Source organism: Erpetoichthys calabaricus, chromosome 6, assembly GCF_900747795.2.
Source record: "Erpetoichthys calabaricus chromosome 6, fErpCal1.3, whole genome shotgun sequence".
NCBI classification, from domain to species: Eukaryota; Metazoa; Chordata; class Cladistia; order Polypteriformes; family Polypteridae; genus Erpetoichthys; species Erpetoichthys calabaricus.
The window spans coordinates 198,925,891-198,950,743 of NC_041399.2; the positions used below are offsets into that span (position 1 = coordinate 198,925,891).

The following is a 24,853-nucleotide window of genomic DNA, read 5'->3' on the forward strand; positions in this document are numbered from 1 at the left end:
CCGCCAGTCAGACGGCAAAGCTGTGCCCCAAACGATGAGGCGAGATCAGGAAGCACTATGTTTCCGATCCGGGGTTCTTACAAGCCAAAGAGGTCCGAATCGGAGAGGCGGATATGCTGGAAGTGGAGCTGAATACATTCAAGCCTGCGATGCTAAGGCCATCGCTGAGCATCCCAAGCCAGGCCAGGCTGAAGAAGGAAGGACACACCGGGATCACAGGCCACACACAAGTCAGAGTAGCTATATACACTCCTTTGGACTAAAACAGCTTATTTACATCAAATAACTTATTCTTTAGTAATTCTTATTTGCATATTGTTATATGACTTCATTCAGTTATCTGTACAAGGTCAGCAAAAGACATCTGATATGTTCAGTTACAGTGCATGGCTATAGTTATCGGAGCAGCAGAAACAAACATTTTGTTTAGATTTTTTTTTCCTTCATTCTTTGGGAGGGGGGGCAATCTCCTGAGGCCGTGGTACCCACCCATTGGTGTACTGGCTAACCATGTTGACCGGAGGGCCATGGACGGATGGGCAGGTAGAGAATTCAATACGGGCAAGCACTCGATAGTCTGTTAGGCCAGCTAACATGTTGACATCTCTAATCGATATAAGGATCAGGGCGGTGGAAATTCTAATTTACGTCAGTGGGTCAAAAAAAGGCCATGATGGCGCTGCTCGCTATCGGTGGCATCTAGACGTGGAGCGAGAGCGCCGAACCTCTCCAGCCTGCCAAGAATATTGCGAGACTCTTGTTTCTTGTTACTGTGACATCCGTGGTTTGCACCAGGACACGTTCCGTCCCTTTTCCCCAAGTTAAGAAGAATGCACTTTGCTCACGAAGTCAACAACCTACGGACAAGCCAAAGGTGTTCCTTCGTTTGTTCACGCCGAGCAAGGAAAACCTTTCTGGTAGTATTTCCTGGTAGCAAGTATTTGCCAAGTTGTGATGTTTGAATTATTGAAGCAAATGTTTCCATTTGAAAGGAGAAGCCAAAATGTAGGTGCTGTAGCTCCAGGTTTTTTTTTAGCTTCCGGGATCTGAGCTGTGTCTTTGGGGTGGCTGTAAGTCCAACGGGTGGTCCACATGCTGTACTGGCAGTGAGAGGCGGCGTAACCTCTCCAACCGGGCTATAAGCTCCTCGGGTTCTGGCGCCACGGGCTGCCCTTCCGTTAGTTCCGGCCTTCCATCAGAAGGGAGTCCAGATGACCCTGCCTCTGGCTGAAGCTCCACAGTGTTCAGCAGGGAGATGGATGACTTGGAAGCAAGTTCTTCAAAATCTTGGGAATCAGAGATCTGTAGGGTGAATGGAGACAAATGCATTAGAATATTGGAACCATTTTGAGGACCCCACAAAGACTATCAATCCTATTCACACAATGGCTCCAAAATGGCATCAAGTGAAATTCTGAAGTTCCGAAACGTCCTACCACATACCAAACGACTTGATCATTTATTGCATGTTTCCTTCTCTTTTTCCTCAGTGCGAAGAAAAAACGTCCAACATCTGTGCAAAATTTCCCCTTAACAAGTTTCCAACTGTATCCCCATGTTCTTAATGGACGCGTTTTAAAGTCACTGTCTCGATCCACTGGACTAACTCCCTACGTCATTTTAAACACTTCAAATCATGGTTCCTCTTCATCTCTATTTACGAGGTGTGATCAAAACGTATGGTGAATATTGATGCAGAGCACCATCCAAGAGCAATGCAGAACAATTCAATGCCGGTTCTGACAGGTCCATCCTGGACCCTAGTTTGTGACAAGTTTCAACTGGTTTGATACTGTCAGTTGTTTATGAGCCGTTGTTGAGCTCAAGTGAGTTTTTCAAATTTGTTGTTAGTAATGGATATCGAGCAACGCATTAACATGAACATTTGTTTCAAATTGCAAAAAAGCTCAGGAAACTCATCAGATGTTAAAATCTATTTATGGTGACACTGCACCGACAATTAAGACGGTTTACAAGTTGTTTGATCGATTTCGTAATGGATCTGACTCGGTTGAAGACGAGAAAAGATCAGGATGTCCTTCAACATCGATAACCGAGGAAAATTTTTAAACGGTTTCATTTTTCATCATGACAACGCTCCTTGTCACACATCCCTTCTAGTATGACAATTTCTGTCGAATAAAAACATTACGCTGTGTCCACATCCACCTTATTCGCCAGATCTGGCACCGTGTGACTTCTGGCTGTTCCCTAAATTGAAAATGACCATGAAAGGCAAACGATTTCAATCCACTGAGGACATCTAATCATCCACGACAAGCCCAATTAAAGAAAGAAAACTTCCAGAACTGGTTCGCAAAGTGGCAGGAGCATTGGGATAAGTGCATTCGAAGTGGAGGAGAGTATTTTGAGGGTGACTAGTAGTTGTAAATCTTTTACTGCAATAAAACATTCACCGTATTTTTTGATCACACCTTGTCATTAAACTGAAAAAGCGCATCTCCTTCAATCCCTCCTCATAGCTCATTACTTCTTTGTCCCTAAATCAGCCTAGTCGACCTTCTCTGGACTTAATGATTCATTTTTTGTAATATGAAGACCGAAACTGTACACAGCACACCAAGCAAGGCCTCATGAGTGCACCTCTATAACTTAAGATGAACCTCCCATGACTTGTTCTCCACATCCTGAGCTACACAACCCAACATCTTCTTAGTCCTCTTAACAGCTTCTGTACACAATCTGGACATAAGAGAGTGACACGGTCATGACAGCCCCTAGAAGCTTCTCATAAGGGGTGCTTTCAACTTCCAGATCTCCCACCATATAACCGATTCACTTCCGATACGTATGAAAACTTACAATGTACTTGCATGAAATGTCGCCTGCCACAAGTCTGCCCAAGTCCAAACTTTGCCCAGGTCCATCTGCAAAGATTTGGCTGATCTGCCTTTCCACTTGGTTGACGTAACTAGCCTATTGATTTTCTTATCAAGACCATTCCCAGTGGATTCAGAAAGTATTTAGAGCCCTTCACATTCCACACACTTTATTGGGCTGTAGATTTCATTTTTTAAATGAATATATTCACAATTTTTGCCCATCAATCTACACTCAATAACACTGAAAGACAAAGTCAAGACATGTTCTCAGATAGGTTTGCAAATTTATGAAAAGTCAACTGAAATCTCTCCTTTCCTAGGAGTATTCCGACCATTTGCTGTGGCACTGTAAATTGTGCTCAGGTACGTCCTGTTTGCTTTAATTCTCCTTGAGATGCTTCTAGAACTTGACTGGAGTCCACCTGTGGCACACTGAATTGACTAGATATCGATTACCTGTGCATAATAGGTCCCATAATTCACGCTGCATGGCAGGACAAAAACAAAGCTGTGATTTCCAAGAAACTCTGTGTAGACCTCCGTGATCAATTTATGGTAATGCAGGGATCACGGCATGAGGAATAAGACCATTTTTAAAACTTGGAGTGTTCCCAGGAGCACAGTGGCCTCAATAACTGTGAACGTTTGGAAACACCGGTGGCCTCATGTATAAATGTTGCGTATGCCTGTTTCCTCACTCACTTCGAGATGTATGAAAATTAAACTTGAAGTAAACTCACATACATTCTCACTGCAGCGTCCCCCCTTGCGTACGCACTTTTCTGCTCGGTTGTACAAACTGGCGGCACCCAGCGTCAAAGCAGTGCTACTGTTTCTGTGGTTGGCTTTTCTTTTTTAGATTCACATCTATGATGCGGGTTTTATCATATACACCTAAATTAACGGCATATCGTTTAAAAATTTAATTCACTTGATTGTAATCAATCTGTAACAATACAATGGTGCACGGAATGGCCATACTATTCCAACTGCCATAGCTGCTTTAGTGTTGTTAGAAAACATCGCAAATGGAAGAACTAGAAGAGAGCGTGTTCTGTATTTACAGATGATGATGACTGCCGTCTCAGTCAATGTCCTCTTGGCGCTGTGTACTGAACCGGCACCGGCTTTACAAAGGCAGACTTTGAGGAATTGTGCTCTACCTGCTCCTTTGTAAGCTCTGTCCACTCTCGGGTTTTTAGCCACAGGAGCTTTTCAACGTGAACTGGCTGACCGGTTGGGTATTTCACAATCATCACTGAGGCGCGCCATGCCAGCTGTATGGGATGGTATATGTTTGTAGAGATTTACCCGATCAGACAAGCTGAAATTGCTGCCAAAGGAGCTTCCACAAAGTACGGAATTAGAGCCTGAATAACTATATGAATGAGAGTTATCAGTTTCTGATTTTTAATAAAATTGCAAACCTTTTTAAAAACATGTATCACTTTGTCCTTATGGAATATTGAGTGTATAGGGCAAAACTGGCACATTTACCCATTTAAAATTAAATCTACAACACAGTACAGTGTGCAGAATGTGAAAGGCTCTGAATACTTTCTGTATGCTGTGGCCACCAGGGGGAGCCCCAGAGCTCCAAACGCCAAACACAACTTTTGGTCCAGTAAAAGGCAGCTTACTGTACAATGATTTCAAATCGTATAACACACAGTTGGTCACCTTTCTCTCCTTCCTCCATGAGTATCGTCTGCTGCCTCATGACTCTGCCCCCCTAATGTAGAGGAGGTGGCTTCTTTTTTGCCCGATCTGGAGTACATCCGGTGCCACAGCACTATACTTTGGAAGCACTTCCAGGCCAGACAGAAGCCCCAGCAAAGTAGTGGTAGAGTTCCCCTGCAGCTCCCCTTGCTGGCACCCTATGTCCCCAACAGGGCTGCTCATCAGGACTACAGCTAACCAATATGCCCTGTGGGGTGAATTCCACCAGAGGGATACTGCCACCCTGTATATAGGAGGAACACATGGTCCCAGTAAGCAGTCTTCCTTTGTCCTTCTATGATGGCCTCCTGGAGGGGAGGCGTATCCATCCACATCTTTCAATTGTGGAATCCCGTCCAGGCAAGAAATTGCCATCCATCTCCATCGGGATGCTAGTCCCTTTATGATGGCATTAACAACATACTGTATATTAAAAAGAGCAGCAGCTCCAGCACTGATGCTTGAGGGACACCACTTTTAACATCACATAATTATGAAAAAGGTCCTCGGACCATAATACTTTGCTTCCAGTGTTTAACCATTTTATCCCATCACAGAGCGATACAGAGGATGTGACGAGGATGGACAGGGTTAGAAATGAGACAAAGTCAGAGAGGCGAGATTGCGTTGGTTTGGACATGTGCAGAGGAGAGATGCTGAGTATATTGGGAGAAGGATGCTAAGGATAGAGCTGCCAGGGAAGAGGAGAAGAGGAAGGCCTAAGCGAAGGTTTATGGATGTGGTGAGAGAGGACATGCAGGTGATGGGAGTGACAGAGCAAGATTCAGAGGACAGGAAGAATATATGGAAGAAGATGATCCGCTGTGGCAACCCCAAACAGAAGTAGCAAAAGAAGAAGAAGACAGAGCGATACAGGAATATGTGTGGACACAATTTGCTTAAAATCATTACCTGAGAAAGACGCCAACATGTCACCCAGAGAGGCCAAAGGGAGACACTACCAGAGTGATGTAATAAATCGGACAGATTCATTGAAAAGAGAGATGAGGTATCATGAGAATGAGATGGCAGCATCTCAGAAAGGAAGGCTCCATGGACACCATGGCGTTTGATGCTACATGTAAAGGTAACTTGGCAAGGCATCATTACCTGAGAAAGAGACGCCAGCGTCTCAGACTCCAGTGGGGTGACCGTCTGGACCAGCCTTTCTGCTGTTGATGGGTAGGATGCGGGCTGCGGAGGTGGTGTCACAGTGCTATAAGCTGGAGGCACCACAGTCATCTGCCTTTGTAGCAGTTGCATGATGGCCCCAATATCTGACGACATTCGGTTCTCCAGCCTGACAAAACACAAAAAAAAGACATTTTTAAGAAAGTGAAGATATTAGTGAAGCCCACAGCCGTTTACAAGCACGAAATCAGCCCTTTGGAGAAGAGAAGCTCGGGCTGACAAAGACTGATTGCCTAGTAAGGAAGGGAAAAGCAAAGCTGCTAGAATGTCTCTGTTTCTCCAGATTACTCTGCTAACTATGGAGAATCTTGTCTTCCATAGAATGCCATTTAGAATTGACTTTAAAATTCTGCTATGATTTACAAAGCCTCAAATCATCTCGCTCAGTCCTGTATATCGGAATGCCTCTCACCTTACACTCCAAATCCTAACCTTAGATCTTCAAATGAGGGTCTGCTTAGAGTTCTAAGAGCTAAACTTAAAAGAAGTGGTGAGGTGGCCTTCTGCTGTTATACACCTGAAATCTGAAATTCATCAGGCTGATACGGTGGAGCACTTTAAGAAACTGCTGAAGGCCCATTATTTTAACATGGCTTTCTCATAGCTTCATTTTAGTGTAACCCTGATATTCTGTATATGCATTGAATTCTCATTTTTCTCATGGCTCCACAATCCATGCTAACCCCTACTTTCTCTGCTGTTCTCTTTCCGGTTTTCTGAGGTGTCGATCTGCAACCACCACCACCTGATCAGGGCACCATGCAGTCTCTACATTGATGGATTGAAGGCCAGAGGTCCACATGATCATCATCATCTAATTCTTTCACGTGAAACCTGAAAACCCTGAGGACTGATTGAGATCATTGATGTTAGTTAGAATGCCCAGTGAGGGCTGGGTGGTCTCGTGGCCTTGGAACCCCTGCAGATTTTGTTTTTTTGTCTCTTCCCTAGAATGGAAGATCTCCAGACCTTCCAAGACGTCACTAACCACAGACTTCAGAGTTTTTTCTCAGTTGTCTTCTTCAGCTCTTCTTGTTGTCTCTGCCTGTGTCACAGGACTTCCTTTATGTTATTTACTGCACTCTAGTGTACAACATGCGCACAAGATGCCACTCTAAAAAGAGGATAACAAAGCGACAGTAGGTGGTTGAGCATGAGGATGGTGGCATGATCTGCCTGCTTGCTTGTGAGAAGGCCTGTCGGTCACTCACTCCTTCACTCCAGCATACCCGAATGAGATCCGCGGATTAGGTGGCCATATTGCAAGTTTGAGGGACAGTCAAAAATGATCCGCAATCCAGTTATATTCAAACTTCTGTTGGCAGCACTGTCTTATTGGCTCTCTCCGTACGAGGTCCCCGTCTCCCAAGCCACTGCCATGCAGGTGTGAACGTTGTCACACACATGTGATTGGGAGGCAGTTAGAGGGCCTAAATAAAGGTAGTACCACACCAGACCAGGGGGTAGCGAGCTGCACTAACTTTCTCTCTCCGTCCTCTGCAGACTTCCCACTAGGTCGGCCCCATAGATGACGTCACTTCCGGTCCCATAGACGATGTCACTTCCGGTCCCATAGATGACGTCACTTCCAGTTTCTATCCAGATGATGTCACTTCTTGTCATGGCCTTTAAAGTCGCCATCTTGTCAAACCAAAATCAGTTCTGTTTTGGACTTCAACCTGAACACAACTCATCAAAATGTAACCTTTTGCAGCCAGGGTATAATATATGGGTTGCTTGCCCCAAACAATTTTTTTGATGTACCCGTGTCTTTCTTATCACGACATGCTACGTCAGATCATATTGTAACTGCGGTGCGAGAAATGATGGATGCCCCACTATTGATTTGCACGAAAGAAGAGCAACGTGCAGCAATTTGTTTTTTGTGGTCTGAGGGTGGGCCTAGTGCTGATATTTATCGAAGACTTTATGGACAGTATGGAGAAAGTGTTTTGTCATGAAGAAGTGTGTATGAATGGACAGAGAAGTTCACGGAAGGTCGCATGAGTGTCATCCACTAGTGACAGTAAGAAGATGTGGCAGACCATTTGCAAATCATCCACGGCCCTGCCTGTGCAATAATCCACGACAGACTTGGGTTTCGACAGAAGCCCTACGAGGACAAAGATTCACCTGTGATGAAGAGAGCGGTGCATTTGTGGCTCGCAGCTCAGCCTAAAACATTTCTTAATGAAGGAATACGAACGCTTGTTGATAGATGGACAAAGCGCATTGAACAGCAGGGAGATGACGTCAAAAATGATGCATTGGTGTTTTCTGAATGTTCATTGAAATAAATTCTACAGCAGGAGTGTGGATAATTTTTGACTCCCCCTCATATGTTAGTCAGCTGAACAAAAATGCAGCCATGTGCAAACGTTATGAATAATTAATGAGCCTTTTCTGGGCCCCCTACTGTGACACTTGGCTATTCCTTGCTATTTGTGGTGGGTTAGGGGCCACAGGAGTCCCGCGAATGCCAAAACTCACAAATACATTTCGGAAACACCACCTCACCTCTAATCTCTAATCCTGTGCTGTTGACCACAATACAAGCCTTGCGCCCTACTCACTAGAAACTTCCAAAATAATTCCCATCGTATTAACCGATGACAAACCAGCAAATAGGAAGGTCCGCAAATTGTAAACCCACCAATCACAAGGGCTGACTGTGCACTGCTGGTCTGCTTCTCCTGGCAGCTGGATATGTGTTATGTTGCCAACTTTCCTAAATAAGAAGGCAATGATGGATCATCGGGTGCTTGGAATGGGGGTTTGAAGGGGCGTTGCCAGGTGGTCCCGGCCTTGACATTGTCGACGTCATGGGGTCCCTTGGAGTTTTGGTGCAAATGGTGTTCCATTATGGAACACGACATATCTGTTTCACATACGGATCAATCCCGTAAAAGGAACAATTATAAAGGAAAGGATTGTGACCCTGGTGACACCAGAGGTACTGGGAACATTGGGACTCAATGATGAAAGAAATCTGCTTTACAATATCCACATGAACTAATGACACGACTGAGTTGGCTCAGGTCGTCAGATTTGTGACTTTGCCTGACATAACCGGCCATTAATGCCTCAAAATTTAATTTCACAAAGGATTAGAACATTAGAACAGTCTGGATGAGAACAGGCCATTCAGTCCCGCCAAGCTTGCCAGTACTGTCCACTTATTTCTTCCAAAAAAACATCAAGTCAAGTTTTGAAAGTCCCTAAAGTCTTACTGTCTACCACACTACTTGGTCTCTTATTCCAAGTGTCTGTTGTTCTTTGTGTAAAAAAAAACTCCCTAATGTTTGTGCGAAATTTACCCTTCACAAGTCTCCAACTACAGTATGTCCATGTGTTCTTGATGACAACCCACTGGACTAATTCCTTTCATAATTTTAAACTCTTCAGTCAGGTTACCTCTTAATCTTCTTTTGCTTAAACTGTAAAGGCTTGGCTCTTTTAATCTTTCCTCATAACTCACCTCCTGTAGCGTTGAAATCAGCCCTGCTGCTCTTCTCTGGACCTTCTCTAGTGCTGCTGTGTCCTTTTTGTAACCTGGAGACCAAAACTGCACACAGGACTCCAGATGAGGCCTCACCAGTGTGTTATAAAGGTTGAGCAGAACCTCCTGTGACTTGTACTCCACACATCAGGCCGCTATGTAACCTGACATTCTGTTAGCCTTCTTAATGGCTTCTGAACACTGACTGATAATTGATTGTCCACTACGACTCCTAAATCCTTCTCATAAGGTGGACTCTCAATTTTCCGACCACCCATTGTGTATTCAAACCTCACATTTTTACTTCCTATGTGTAATTCTTTACATTTACTGACATTAAATTTCATCTGCCACAAATCTGCCCAAGCCTGTCCTTCTGTAATGATATAATGGATTCTAAATTATCTGCTAATCCACCTATCTTGGTATCATCTTCAAACTTAACCAGCTTGTTATTTATATTCCTATCTAAATCATTTATATATATTAAAAATAGCAGCTGCCCTAGCACTGACCCCTGCTGGTCACCACTCTTAACATCAGACAATTCTGATGGGGTCTCTCACACCATCACCCTCTGCTTCCTGTGTCTGAGCCAATTCTGCACCCATCTACAAACATCACCCTGAACTCCCACTTCTTTTAGTTTGATGCCCACCCTCTCATGTGGCACCTCATCAAATGCTTTCTGAAAGTCCAGATAAATAATCTCATCTGTTCCACTCCACTCATACCCTTTTGTTGCTCCTCATAGTATTCTAGTATGTTAGTAAAACACGACCTCCCTCTTCTGACCCCATGCTGACTGTTCCTAATACCTCCTGTCCTTGCCAGGTGTTACTCGATCTTATCCTTAATAATTCCTTCCATTAATTTTCTTGTGATACATGATAAGCTTACTCTCCTATAGTTATTTAGATCTGCCCGGTCGCCCTTTTTATCTAATGGGCTGATATTTGCCATTTCCCAGTCTTTTGGAATCTCTCCAGTGCGCAGTGACTTCCTAAAACTATGTGCCACCTTGAGTTTTTTCTTCCACTCCTCCATTGACCACACTTCAATAAGATATCGACTATACCACACATACTGTATGTAGTTTGAGTGTTTGTAAATATTTATGTTGTCAGATTTAGCATTTTACTATCGAAAACATTACAGCTGTGCTACAAGCCTGTACTAAGTGAAGATTTGGGGTTTTTAGTGATTTGAAATAGAAAAAAAAATATCCGAGTAAGACTTGCTGTTCAGTAAAATTAGAGAATGACTCACGGCAGGGCCGTCTTAACGCATGGGCACGGTGGGCAGTTGCCCGGGGGCCCCCATGCCAATCTATGTATGTTGCAACTTGCTGTCAATAAATAAATTCTCTACTATACTAAACTAATAAATATTTATTATTGTGTTACAAGTGGACACTGGCATTCGCCTCGGATTTAGTATCACGGTCACCCTTGCAACCTCACGTGCCAGTATGTGTACGGATCTCACGCACTACATAACGTCAAAGCGTTTATGTTAACGTCACTTCAACTCAATTCTCTGCAAAGAAATTTTGCAAATGTTTGTGTTGAACACTTGACTAATAATAAATAATATATAATAATTTCATACTGTGCCATCTCCGTCTGTATGGTTTACCAACTGAGTATATGTTGAAATGTTTTTCAAGTCTCATGTTATATTGTTCAAACGTTTGTGTTGATTAATCTTTGCTGTACAGCATGTTTTTTTAATATTTTAGCACTGATTTTGTTAGAAGTACCAATACAATAAATATATGTTTAATTTTATCGACCATTTCCATTTTAATTCCTGTGAGTGGTTGTGTAGGTAGGGGCCCCAGTGCACTGCTTTGCCCCAGGGGCCTATAATGCTGTTAATGACGGCCCTGGCTCACAGTTAGGAATAATTCAGCCAAGCACTGGATAAAGGGATTTAGTCTTCACCTTAGGATAAAAGTGAAGCCTGGCCTAGACATTCGTATTTCTGGTGTAACAGCACCCCCTTCTGGGCAAGAGTGTTCAATTTTAGGCATTTTTTTCATTCTTGACCCACTTGAATGTTTGATTTAATTATGAACTTCCACTTCCCATTTCCGAATTAGGAACTTTTCCATGTCATTGACAAGATTGTTAAATATTAGTCAAAACAAAATCTCAGAAAAACTGCCATATCTAGGCGCTGACGTCCGAGGTTTGATCCCCTATAAGGGGAAGCAAAGGTGCAAACACCTGAAGAGCCCCAATTAGGGCCAAACACGTGTCGTGTACTCTTCGTATTATTTGGCAGTTACTGTTATCACATATCTATGATGATCTTCTTGCAACTGAGGACATGGCGGATGTCTGCCGACTGGACAACCAACCACAAGCGTCACCTGGTAGGTGACCACCCAAATAATCAGACTACGGATCAGACCTATGCATGCATATATATATATATATATATATATATATATATATATATATATATATATATATATATATATACACACACACACAGAGAGAGAGAGAGACCCGGTGAGACCCACCAGTGCTGAACTGCGGGTGACACGTCTGTTGAGGGCTGTTTGTCTGCCCGTGAAGCAATAGCAGGTTCGTGGCACCACGATTTCACAGCCTCGCCGCGTAACGTGTCTATTGGTTGACGTTGGGAGCCCTTTAATCCAGCCACTGACCTGGCCCGCTCTTTTCTTTTCTGTCTCTTCCCCTCCAGGGTAACCCAATCCTAGTCGCTAATCGGTAGCCACTGGACCGACCAGACGAGGAGGCCTATCTGTTCCTGAACTGAAGGAGGAAGCCGAGGCAGGACGACTGATAACGTCACTGCTTGTTTGCTGCGTCTGTGTTGAGTGAAGTGGCAGCTCCAGTTTCAATAAATATCCTGGCCGTTCCTCTGTTGAGTTGAACAAAACCCATGGACTCAGCATCATCTCTCGGGTGCATGACAGTGACTCACGTGTCTATATATATATATATATATATATATATATATATATATATATATATATACACAGAGGTGGCACGGGTGGTCCAACTTCTCCAGGATGGCACATCAATGCGTGCCTCCCATTGCCAGAAGGTTTGCTGTGTCTCCCAGCACAGTCTCAAGGGTGTAGAGGAGATTCCAGGAGACAGGCAGTTACTTTAGGAGAGCTAGACAGGGCCCCTCGTAGAAGGTCCTTAACCCACCAGCAGTTTGGTGGTGGGTCAGTGATGGTCAGTCTGGGGAGGCATATCCATGGAGGAACGCACAGACCTCTACAGGCTAGACAGTAGCACCTTGACTGCCATGAGGTATCGGGATAAAATCCTCGGACCCACTGTCAGACCCTATGCTGGTGCAGTGGCTCCTGGGTTCCTCCTGGTGCACGACAATGCCCGGCCTTATGTAGCGAGAGTAAAGTGGCATTGTCTCTGCATGTGGTACCCACTGCCTCACAGGGCATCCCATCCTTTACCTGTTGAGCTGTTTCTGAAGCAGATCCAGTCTGCATTCCACCTCGGCCTTCTGTCCTCTGCTGCTGCTGCAGGGGGCTGAACTTAGTGGGATGTGTTGTGTTACTGCACAGCGAGGAAGCTCCTGGTACTGCCGGCCGCGACTGTCACTCCAGAAACTGAAGATGTTGGACACTCCCGAAAATGCACCTGTGGGCAAGATGGTAACGCTTAGAAACCGCCAACTGAATTCGGAGTTCTTAATGCAAAATCAATAAGACACAGCCATCCAACCTTATGCCATTACTGTCCAACTGTGGAGTGAACATGCACTGGATGTGACATTTAAGACATATGTATGTATGTTGAGTTGAGGAGACATTGTAAGTACCTGGATACTCAAAGTGTGAGTGAATGTGTGTGTGTGTGTGATTGTCCTTTGCAGTGCAGTGACATGCTATCCATGAATGTGTCCTGTCTGCTGCCATGAGAGGCTCAGAAATCTAACAAAAGCAACTAATGACATCAGAAAAATTTAAATAGCCTGCTGGACAGATACAAAGACATGGAAGGCACTATATAATAGACAGACAGACCGACTGACAGACAGACAGACAGACAGGCATGAAAGGCACTATATGATTGACAGACCGACCGACTGACCGACCGACAGATATGAAAGGCACTATATAACAGACCAACCGACTGACAGACAGACAGACCGATAGATAGATACAAAAGGCGCTATATAACAGATAGATAGATATGAAAGGCACTATATAACAGATAGATAGATATGAAAGGCACTATATGATAGATAGATAGATATGTAAGGCACTATATGATTGACAGACAGACCGACCGACCGATAGACAGACAGAGCCATGTATGTGTGTGTGTGTGTGAGGCCCACCACAATCACGGGACATACCAGACAGAGCATTGCAGGTATTGCTTGTCTTATGATCCACTTCACCCTCAGGGGAGTCACTGAAGTTCAGCTTGTTGGGCCTGCTCTGTGTGGAGCTGGGCACAGCTGTCTGCAGGGTGGGTATCACCGCTTCATCGCTGCTGGAGTTTGAAGGCGAAGAGACAGAACTGCGGGCCCCACCTCGCTCAGCTTTCATTCCTTCTCCCTGATTGGTGTTGTCCTGTCTCCTGCCTCTACGTAACAGCTTATGAGACTTCTTTACTTCACCCGCATCCTCATCATCTGGAATGACAAGACAGACCTCCGGATCAACAGAAGCCGGATTGAATTACACTTACAGATACCACAACAGATACAGGCAATGGGGAATACTGTTACATTTTTAAAAGCAAGGAGGGAATGTCAGCCTTCTTAGAGTGCCAGACAGAATCAACATTATGGTCACCTTTCTCAGTGTGCTGTTGGAATGAAACCGTTTGTCATCGAAGTCAGTTAAAACCCACAGTCAGAATCAGTTAAAAGGTTGCAACAAAGACGGACAGATACATTTACATATTTGGCTGACACCTTTATCCAAGGTGACTTACAACATTTATGATACAATTGGTTACATTTCTTTTTGGTTTTCCAATTGGAGCAGAGGCAGGTCATGTGACTTACTCAGGGTCACACAGTGTCAGTAGTGGGATTTGAACCCACAACCTCAGGAAGTGAAGTCCAAAGGCTTAACCACCACACCACACTGTCTGCAGATAGATAGACAGATATGAAAGTCACTATATGATCAGACAGACAGACAGGCAGACAGACAGACAGACAGACAGACAGACAGACAGACAGACAGACAGACAGACAGACAGACAGACAGACAGATAGATAGATAGATAGATAGATAGATAGATAGATAGATAGATAGATAGATAGATAGATAGATATGAATGGCACTATATGATAAGACAGACAGACAGACAGACAGACAGATAGATAGATAGATAGATAGATAGATAGATAGATAGATAGATAGATAGATAGATAGATAGATAGATAGATAGATAGATAGATGACTTTTGTATTAAGAGCAGAACACTGGAGTTCCCTCAGAATGGACATGCGATTATTATGGACAAGTCTATAATAATAAATAGGCTCCTTTGTGCAAATCTGTATGTAGCACAACTGAAAATCATTTTTATTCAGTACGAGGTTCCTTGTTTGTTGTGTTTGTTTGCACTTGTCATACATGCGTGTCTAGGGACCACCATCTGGGCTCTGAAGAGGTAAAGCAGTTTCATCCCAGAACAAAAGGGGTCACTGACCCTAATGGTATCTCCTCTTTCCCCCATTTTTTTGAGAAGCCCCTCAAGGAGGATGCCTAGCCTTGCCCACATTGCCCTGGCAAGGCTCCACCCCTTTCGGCTCAGACACTATAAAATGGAGGCACATGCAGGAAAAGGTGAATATTGTTAACATTATGTTCTCACTTTAAAACTCTAAGAAGGCTAACATCATGCTTACCTTTCTCAGTGCGCCGTCGGAATGACAGCTTTCGTCGTCGAAGTCGGTTAAAACCGCAGTCAGAATCATCACTGCTCGGGGATCCAGGGATCATGTTGGTCTAGAAAATATGGAGATGATTAAAAGCTATTGACGAGATCAAGTTTCTCTGCATGCCTGTAGTCAGAGTTTGTGTAGGTATTACCTCAAACATCAGCAATTACAACTGTGAAATATCCACACCAAACAAACAATGGGGCAGAAGTATCCATTTATCTTCTCAACTGTATTGTTTGGGTCAAAGTCACTGGGCTGCAGATTTTGCTCTTCTGAGAGCCACAGCCAGGCCAACAATGACCGGGTCAGGATTCACAATCCACCTTCAAGAGCTGGTAATCGCTGCACTACCAAGTTGGCCGTGCTCACCACAGAAAGGTGCTATAGAAGATCGACATCATCAGTCTGTTTGTTCTCCTGCCAACGCACTTGGAAAACAGGAAGCACTTCTGATAAAACGTTCACCACAGGTGGCAAAGAACCAGCAATGTTACCTCTAGAATTGGGGATTTCCAGATTTTAATACAGTACATCAGCCATCTGTCACATTGGGCCTAAAGAAATACACCTTTATAATGCCCCCTGTGACTGTGACTGCGCCTTTTCTTGTTTAGCCAAGTCAGACATTTTCTTTCTCCTTCACGGGGGGGGGTTAAAAAAAATAAAATTTCCCCTTGATGAGTTTTATGGGTGGATGGGTTGGGTCTGTCAGTCTGTCTGTCTATATATAGTGAGTGCCATGGAGGATAGACGGGCACGTCCTCTTGCCAAGTTGAAAGGTGCCAGGGGATGGATAAGCCGAATCCAGAGGCCAGGAGCAGTTCCATCCTACATACATCAGGAGGCAGTGGTCCACTGGAAATGTCCCAGCTTGGACACCTGCAAGGGTTTAGGGGATAGTACAACCCTGGCGGGCTCAACATACAGGATTTAATTTTAATGGCCCCCATACATTAACAGGCAGTGGTCTACTGGAAGCATCCCAGCTTGGACACCTGCAAGGGTTCATGGGAAGTACAACACTCTCAGATTCAACATATAGGATTTATTTTTAATGGCCCCCATACATTAAGAGGCAGTGCATTCCAGCTTGGACACCTGCAAGGGTTCACGGGACAGAGCAACACTGTCAGACTCAACATATAGGATTTATTTTTAATGGCCTCCATACATTAGGAGGCAGTGATCCACTGGAAGCGTCCCAGGTTGGACACCTGAAAGGGTTCATGAGATAGTGCAACCCTGGCGGGCTCAACATACTGTATAGGATTTATTTTTAATGGCCTCCATACATTATGAGTCAGTGGTCTACTGGAAGAGTCCCAGCTTGAACACCTGCAAGGGTTCATGGGAAGTGCAACGCTCTCAGACTCAACATATAGGATTTAGTTTTAATGACCCCCATACATTAGGAGTCAGTGGTCTACTGGAAGAGTCCCAGCTTGAACACCTGCAAGGGTTCATGGGAAGTGCAACACTCTCAGACTCAACATACAGGATTTATTTTTAATGGCCCCCATACATTAAGAGGCAGTGCATTCCAGCTTGGACACCTGCAAGGGTTCACGGGACAGAGCAACACTGTCAGACTCAACATATAGGATTTATTTTTAATGGCTGAAAGTTTTTCTGTAACAGTTATCTTCAGCATTTCTCTCTTGGTAATTGAGTGTCCATTTATTACGTTACATCTGTCTGCTGAAACACGTGACAGAGTGATGAAAATTACGTTGAACGTTCAAATTTTGAAATTACATTGGCATTATTAGTAGCAGCAGCAGCAGTGTTGCCAACAGTAAACTCAAATTCATAACGACGAACACTTTAAAGAAGGGTGGAAGAGAACAATGAGGGGACTGCAACACAAGCACAGAAAGATGAGACGTCAGAGAGTCGAGGAGGGTCAGGGGGACACGCGAGTCACCGTCACTTTATGGAAAGCCCTTAAACTGAAACAGCGATGACAGAGTGAGATGACGGCTACTTACATCACGGAGGTTGAAGGTGATCTCCAAATTGGACCAGAAGTGGTCTGAAAATTCAGGGTACATATCAAGCACTTCCACCACGTCTTCACGGTGTATCTTGTGAAGATCGCAATACGTTAACGCCCGCACATCCGCATTCGACTTTCCGGGCCGGGCATACAAGTTGATAGGCTCACCAAAGATGTCATTCTTTCCTGTGGAGGAAATTGTTAAACAGGGACGTCAACAATCAACCGTTCTGGACTTCAGTCATTCATACCAATGATTATCAGTGCCACAGTGGAATTCTGCTGCAATGACATGGCGGAGGAAAAACAATAAATGTATAACCGCGAGGAAGAAATTCTTAATATCAACCTCACACACACACTATTGTGAAACTGATGGCAGTGCCACCCCTAGTCAAACTGGGTGGAATCTTCTTCTTGGATGCCCCAACCTGCCCTTCCCTGGATCCACTATGTTAGTATTTCTTGAAACAGTTTTAATTTGAACAATAAATAAATAAATAAATAAATACATACATATATATATTGTGGATCCCGAGGGGTGCTCCAGCCACCCCAGCCTCGTTACAGACAGGCAGAGAAACGAGTTTACCACACAACAAACATTTGATTCCTTCATGGGGAAGCGTTTTCTACTGCTCTCCACTTCTCAACACAGTACATAAAGAGCCAACAAATACAGCACAGTCCTCCATACAGGCTTTGTCCTTCTTCCTCCCGACTCCTGTAGTGCTGGCTGCCTTCCGGAAGGACTCCAGGCGTCCAATGAGCTTCTTCCGGCAGCACTTCTGGGTGTGGCAGGAGTGCTGATAAACAGGACTCGGAAAAAGGTCCCAGCGCCCCCTGACAGAGGCCACGGGACCCAGAAGGGGTGAGCTTTCATGTTCCAAACCCGTGGCCCCACTATAAGCCAGGGGGGGCAGCCCTCTAGTGTTCCAGGGAAGATAAGTGTCGGAGTGGTGGCTCTGAGGCTAAGGATATGTGCTGGTATCCAGAAGGTTGCCGGTTCGAATCCCCGTCACTGCCAAAAGAGATCCTACTCTGCTGGGCCCTTGAGCAAGACCCTTAACCTGTAATTGCTACAGGGCTGACCCTGCACTCTGACCCCAAGGGGTATGCAAAAACTAAAAAATTCCTAATACAAGAAATTGTATAAGGCAAAATAAAGAACAAAACAAAAAAGAAAAAGAATGAGCTCTATTCCCTGGCCCTCCCAATATTGAGGCGTCCCGGTGGTCCGTCACAATATATATACAAAAATAAATAAATAAATAATGAAGCACACATCACAAACTTAACTGTAACATTTTGATTTGCTCCCTTTACAGATGAACACCTCAACAATAATAATAATAATAATGGTCCAGGGTATCGATGTGCTTTTCCTTTTCGTTTCAGCCCACAGAATCCCCTGTGATATGAGATGCAACAACAAGAAAAACCAACAGTTTTAATGCTACAACTACTACAACTAATATAAATAATAATAAATTAAAACTACTAATACTACAACTGTCAGCCATTTTTTCTCCCACTTAGTCCTGTACAGGGTCACATGGGGCCTGCTGGAGCCTACCCAGCTAGCATAGGGCACAAGGCAGAAACAAACCCTGGACAGGGTGCCAGTCCATTGCAGGGCAAACACACACAAACACACACACCCCTTACCCAACCACACACTCAGGCCTATTTAGGATCGCCAATCCACCTAACCTGGATGTCTTTGGACAGGCTAAAGAAGTGGTCTATAGATGTGGTGAGGGAGGACATGAAGGCGGTTGGTGTGACAGAAAATGATGAAAAAGAAGACAGGGATAGATGGAGACGGACGATAGGCTGTGGTGACCCCAAAACGGGAGCAGTTGAAAGAAGAAGACAATGACTTAATATACTGTACTATATAAAAAACAGAAATGGACCCTGGTAATTACAGACCAATAAATCCTTACCTAAGATTGCAACCACAACATCACCACGGAGGATCTCGATGGAGCCCCTAGAGATGAAGTAGAGAGCAGTAAGGACGTCACCAGCATGCACAAGGGTGTCGCCTGGAGGAGCATGAGTGGTTTTGAATTTCATGGCCAGTGCCCGGAGACAGCCTTTCGTGGCCCCTTTAAAAGCCTTGCAATTCTGTAGGAGGGTTCGGTTCAGGTGAAGGCAGATATCGGCCTGGAGACACTCGGGGAATCCCTTCAGAACCTGAGAGAGGACGAGATAAAGATGAGCAAGGAGATCTGAAAAATTCATGTTGTGCTAACATGGGCCTGGAGAGACTGATAGATAGATAGATAGATAGATAGATAGATAGATAGATAGATAGATAGATAGATAGATAGATAGATAGATAGATAGATAGATAGATAGATAGATAGATAGATAGATAGATAGATAGATAGATAGATAGATAGATAGAAAGAATATGAAAGGCACTACTTAACAGATAGATAGATAGATAGATAGATAGATAGATAGATAGATAGATAGATAGATAGATAGATAGATAGATAGATAGATAGATAGATAGATAGATAGATAGATAGATAGATAGATGCGCCACACTAACACCATCAAGCAGCTTGTGTCTGTCATGCACTAAAGTGTTCCATAGTTTGTAGTTCCAAAAACGTCCAATTATGTCCACTAGAGGGGGATATCACGATCAAACCCCGGCTTGTAAGAAAGGCAAACACTAAATCTTTACAAAATAAAAGATTTATTTTTCACAAAAAAAGGATTCCAATCATAATGAAGCTCCGTGGAGAACAAAGACAAAATGAAACTGCCTGTAACTGAGGCAATCAAAGTCAAACAAAGTCCCACTACAGATATTTAAAGAATAATCAATAAATAGAGAGTAATACAAATCCTACAAAACTCACAAACGCACAAGGACTCACTACTCCTCAGCATTTTTCTAAATGAACCACCAGGAACTGTGGGAGACCCCCAATATTTATAGTACTGAGGGCAGTTCCTGGTGGTGATTACCAGGCAGATGAGCCTTTTGGGGGACCACCAACAAAACACATAGAACATTACACAGGCAGGCTACATACTGTACATTGTTAAAATCAAAACCAAAGAATAATGGACATCATCAACAAAAGGAACATTAACATAAATAAAAGAATCAAAAATGAACAAAACTGACATAACATAGGAATATGAACCCCAGCCAGAGGAGGAGCCCTGGCTGAGACATGGCAGTGCCCGAGTCAGGTTTCTCTCCCAATGGTTGTCATATATTGCCTTTTCAGTACTGACTCTCAATTTGACACAATTAAGAAGCTATTGGTGCTGCTTTGACTAAATTTCCCCTCTGGGATTAATAAAGTATATCAAAATTTATGAGTAAGAAAACTTGAAAAACATGGAGAAAATCAAATTTCTCACCGCATTCATATCGATGCCATTGGTATAGGACCAGGCATGCTGGAAGTACTCTTCTAGTCTTTGTCGTAGCGGGTTTGGGATCTGATGGAAGCGGATAAACTCTCGAACCCGAAGCATCTGGGTATGATAGCGTGCGGTGCCAGAGTACAGCCTCTGGATTATGGCTGACACGTTCCCAAAGATGCTGGCATACATTAGAGCTGTAAGGTAAAAAACAAGAAGCAGATGAAAGTTGTCATCATAAATGTTCCTGCAGATAACACAAGCAAACCAGCACTACCATCAGAGACAAATCTTCAAATTTCAAAGCTCACAGTTCAATGGTGAAATCAAGCAGCAGATTGGTGTACAAATGTAACATTTTAATTCACTTTATCTGTCCTGGAGATGAAAACAGAGCAGCGTCAATCCAGCACATAGTCGCGTGAAAAAGAAAGTACACCCCATGGAAAGTGTTCCCTTTCTCAACATATTTTGAACAGGCCAACATTAGATCTTCATGCAAAAAAGGATAAAGGTGACTGACTTGAACAAATAACACATAAAATTATCCTGGTGTAGTCGTACTCATAATCGACAATAATACAAATGCAGATTTGTCATGTGGAACAAGTAAGTCCACCACCATCAAATCCATCAAATTAGAATCAGGTGCTCTAGATGAGGGTTAGACCTCCGTAAGGAAGTCTGCAGATGGACCCATCTGTCTTATTTAAACCATGGCAGATATCGAGGTTTCTACTGTTCTCTTTGCCATTGACGTGTGTAGTGTCATCAAGATCAAAAGAGCACTCGAAGGCCCTAAGAAAGAAGATTGCGGAAGCCAATGAGTCTGGTAAAGGGTTTATAAAGATCACCAATTCGTCAATTCCACTGTAAGGCAAATCATCTACAAGTGGCGTAGATTTCAAATGACTGCTGACTTGTCCAGAACTGCCCTGCCCAGCCAATTTAGTCCAGGGAGCTGAGAGTTTGATACTAATAGAAGTCTCCAAGAACCCCAAACATTTCATTGCAGGATCTGCAGGTAGCTTTTGCAAAAGTTGTTGCTAAAATGACCCAGAAATTTGATCTGCCCAAGCCTTTCCTGTGCAAAAAGAACATTAGAGCAAAACTGCAGAGAGCCATTGAACATCTAGGCAAAGATCAGGTCTTCTGGAACAATGCATTCTGGAGAGATGAATCAAAGCTATAGAGTTGTTTGGCCGCATGTTTGGTGCAAACCGAAGACACATTTGAGGAGAAGCACCTCATACCAATGGTAACGCATGGTGGTGGGAACGTTCTGGTTTGGGGCTGCTTTGCTACCTCACGGCCTGGGCAGCTTGCAGTTATCAGGTTAGCTATGAATTCTGCATCTTATCAAAGTGTGCTTGAGGAGAATGTGAGGTCACCTGTCCAAACGTTGAACCAGAAATGGACCTTTCAGCACGATAGTGACACACTAGCAAAGAATGGCTCAGAAAAATTAAGAAATTGGAGGGTCGAGTCAAACTCCTGATTGGAATCCAATTGAAATGTTTTGGTGGGTTTCCAATAAGCAGTAACATGCAAGAAAATCCACAGACATCTTGCAACTGAAGGAAGTCGATCACAGACAGACTGGCGAGCAAGAATGGAAAATGCCTACAAGAAGTAATTCCTGCTAAAGGGGGGCAATGCCAGTTTCTGAGGCCAAGGGGGTAGTTACTTTTTTCCCCACCAGAAGATTACATCTGTTGATATAATGGTAGAATACAAGATTGAAAAGGCAATTTTTCAATGTGCTTTTATTCAAGTATGTCACCTTTACCTGTAGGCACTGTTTGCATGGAGATAGATCTAGTGAGATGTCAAGCAAAATGACCCCTTTAATTGGCAAACTAAAAAGATTACAATTTGCAAGCTTTCGAGGCAACTCAAGCCCCTTGTAATCTTGCCTGACGAAGGGGCCTGAGTTGCCCCGAAAGCTTGCATATTGTAATCTTTTTAGTTCGCCAATAAAAGGGGTCATTTTGCTTGACTTTGTACTACATCTTGTATCACCCCAGTCCCAAAGGTATCAAGTCCTAGTGAGCTGAATGACTTACGGCCTGTCACCCATGTGATGAAGACCGTGGAGCGACTGCTGCTTCACCACCTGAGGCCACAGGTCCACCACACCCTCGACCCTCTGCAGTTCGTATACCAGGAGAAGGTGGGAGTGGAGGATGCCATCATCTACATGCTACACCGATCCCTCTCCCACTTGGACAGAGGCAGTGGTGCTGTAAGAATTATGTTTCTGGACTTCTCTAGCGCCTTCAACACCACCCAACCTCTGCTCCTTAGGGACAAGCTGACACAGATGGGAGTAGATTCATACCTGGTGGCATAGATCGTGGACTATCTTACAGATAGACCTCAGTATGTGCGTCTTGAGAACTGCAGGTCTGACATTGTGGTCAGCAGCACAGGAGCGCCGCAGGGGACTGTACTTTCTCCAGTTCTGTTCAGCCTATATACATCGGACTTCCAACACAACTCGGAGTCCTGCCACATGCAAAAGTTCGCTGATGACACTGCTATCATGGGCTGCATCAGGAGTGGGCAGGAGGAGGAGTATAGGAACCTAATCAAGGACTTTGTTAAATGGTGCAACTCAAACCACCTACACCTGAACACCAGCAAAACCAAGGAGCTGGTGGTGGAGTTTAGGAGGCCCAGACCCCTCATGGACCCCGTGATCGTCAGAGGTGACTGTGTGCAGATGGTGCAGACCTATACATACCTGGGAGTGCAGCTGGATGATAAATTGGACTGGAGTGCCAATACTGATGCTCAGTGTAAGAAAGGACAGAGCTGGCATCCTTCAACATCTGCAATAAGATGCTGCAGATGTTTTATCAGACGATTGTGGTGAGTGCCCTCTTTTACGCGGTGTTGTGCTGGGGTGGCAGCATAAAGAAGAGGGACGCCTCATGCCTGGACAAACTGGTGAGTAAGGCAGGCTCTATTGTAGGCACGGAGCTGAACAGTTTGACATCTGTGGCAGAGCGACGGGCACTGAGCAGACTCCTGTCAATCATGGAGAATCCACTGCATCCACTAAACAGTGTCACCTCCAGACAGAGGAGCAGCTTCAGCGACAGACTGCTGTCACCGTCCTGCTCCACTGACAGACTGAGGAGATCATTCCTCCTCCACACTATGTGACTCTTCAATTCCACCGGGGGGTAAACGTTAAAATTATACAAAGTTATTGTCTGTCTGTATACCTGCATTGTTACCACTCTTTAATTTAATATTGTTTTTTTGTATCAGTATGCTGCTGCTGGAGTATGTGAATTTCCCCATGGGATTAATAAAGGTCTATCTATCTATCTATCTATCTATCTATCTATCTATCTATCTATCTATCTATCTATCTATCTATCTATCTATCTATCTATCTATCTATCTATCTATCTATCTATCTATCTATCTATCTATCTATCTATCTATCTATCTATCTATCTATCTATCTATCTTCATAATGGCTAACATGGTACAACACTAATTTTAAGTCTAAGCCAAATTTTAACTTCCGGGCCTATGAATGTCACCTTTACCTGTAGGCACCATCCACATGAAGATCTACTGCTTGTCTCTTGATAAGAGAGATATGCTGGAGAAGTCAAAAATCTCCCTGGGGTATACTTACTTTTTCACACACCCCTCACAACAGAGAGAGACAGCAAACCCAACCAGACGGAAGCAGTAGGGCATCATAACTCTCTTCTGAAGCCTTGCTCAGGCCCTCTCAACACCCTGTGGTGTATAAAAGCTGCATTTCTTGCAGTCACGTTGATCATCCACACTCTAATCTCAACAGGGGACTGTGAAAATGTGAATGGAGTCTAATTTTAACTTCATAAAGACATGGAGGAAATACACAGAGCACCGACCTCGACCCTTTTGAACACTGCTGGGATGGATTGGAATGCCAATGTCAGTACCTGACCTTACCAGCACTCTTTTGGCTGAATGACCACAAATACACCATAGCCACATTCCAAAATCTTATGGAAAGTCATCCCAGAAAAGTAGAGGCTACTGTAAGGGGCCAACTACTCATTAATGCCCATGGTCCATCAAGCTTGAAGAGGTGTGATATGTAAGAAGTCCGCAATTCAAGCACAGATGATGGTGCACCCCTCACAACAGATTGAGACAGCAAACCTAACCAGACAGAAGCAGCAGGGCATCATAACTCTCTTCTGAAGCCTCGCTCAGGCCCTCTCAACACCCTGTGGTGTATAAAAGCTGCATTTCTTGCAGTCATGTTGATCA

At 44.0% G+C, this 24,853-nt stretch overlaps 1 protein-coding gene across 1 annotated transcript in view; it reads right to left on the bottom strand.

Annotated features, from left to right (window-relative positions):
- Window positions 1-368: 368 nt before the first annotated feature.
- kcnh2b (potassium voltage-gated channel, subfamily H (eag-related), member 2b) overlaps window positions 369-24,853 on the bottom strand; it is a 596,487-nt gene continuing 572,002 nt past the window's right edge. Inside the window, exons 8-15 of the mRNA XM_051928961.1 lie at window positions 20,564-20,763; window positions 19,117-19,369; window positions 17,160-17,353; window positions 15,136-15,235; window positions 13,621-13,902; window positions 12,713-12,899; window positions 5,673-5,862; window positions 369-1,302 (exon numbers count right to left, since the gene is read on the bottom strand). Of these exons, the coding sequence (XP_051784921.1) occupies window positions 1,033-1,302; window positions 5,673-5,862; window positions 12,713-12,899; window positions 13,621-13,902; window positions 15,136-15,235; window positions 17,160-17,353; window positions 19,117-19,369; window positions 20,564-20,763 (1,676 nt within the window). The 3' untranslated portion in view covers window positions 369-1,032. The remainder of the gene's footprint in view (window positions 1,303-5,672; window positions 5,863-12,712; window positions 12,900-13,620; window positions 13,903-15,135; window positions 15,236-17,159; window positions 17,354-19,116; window positions 19,370-20,563; window positions 20,764-24,853) is intronic.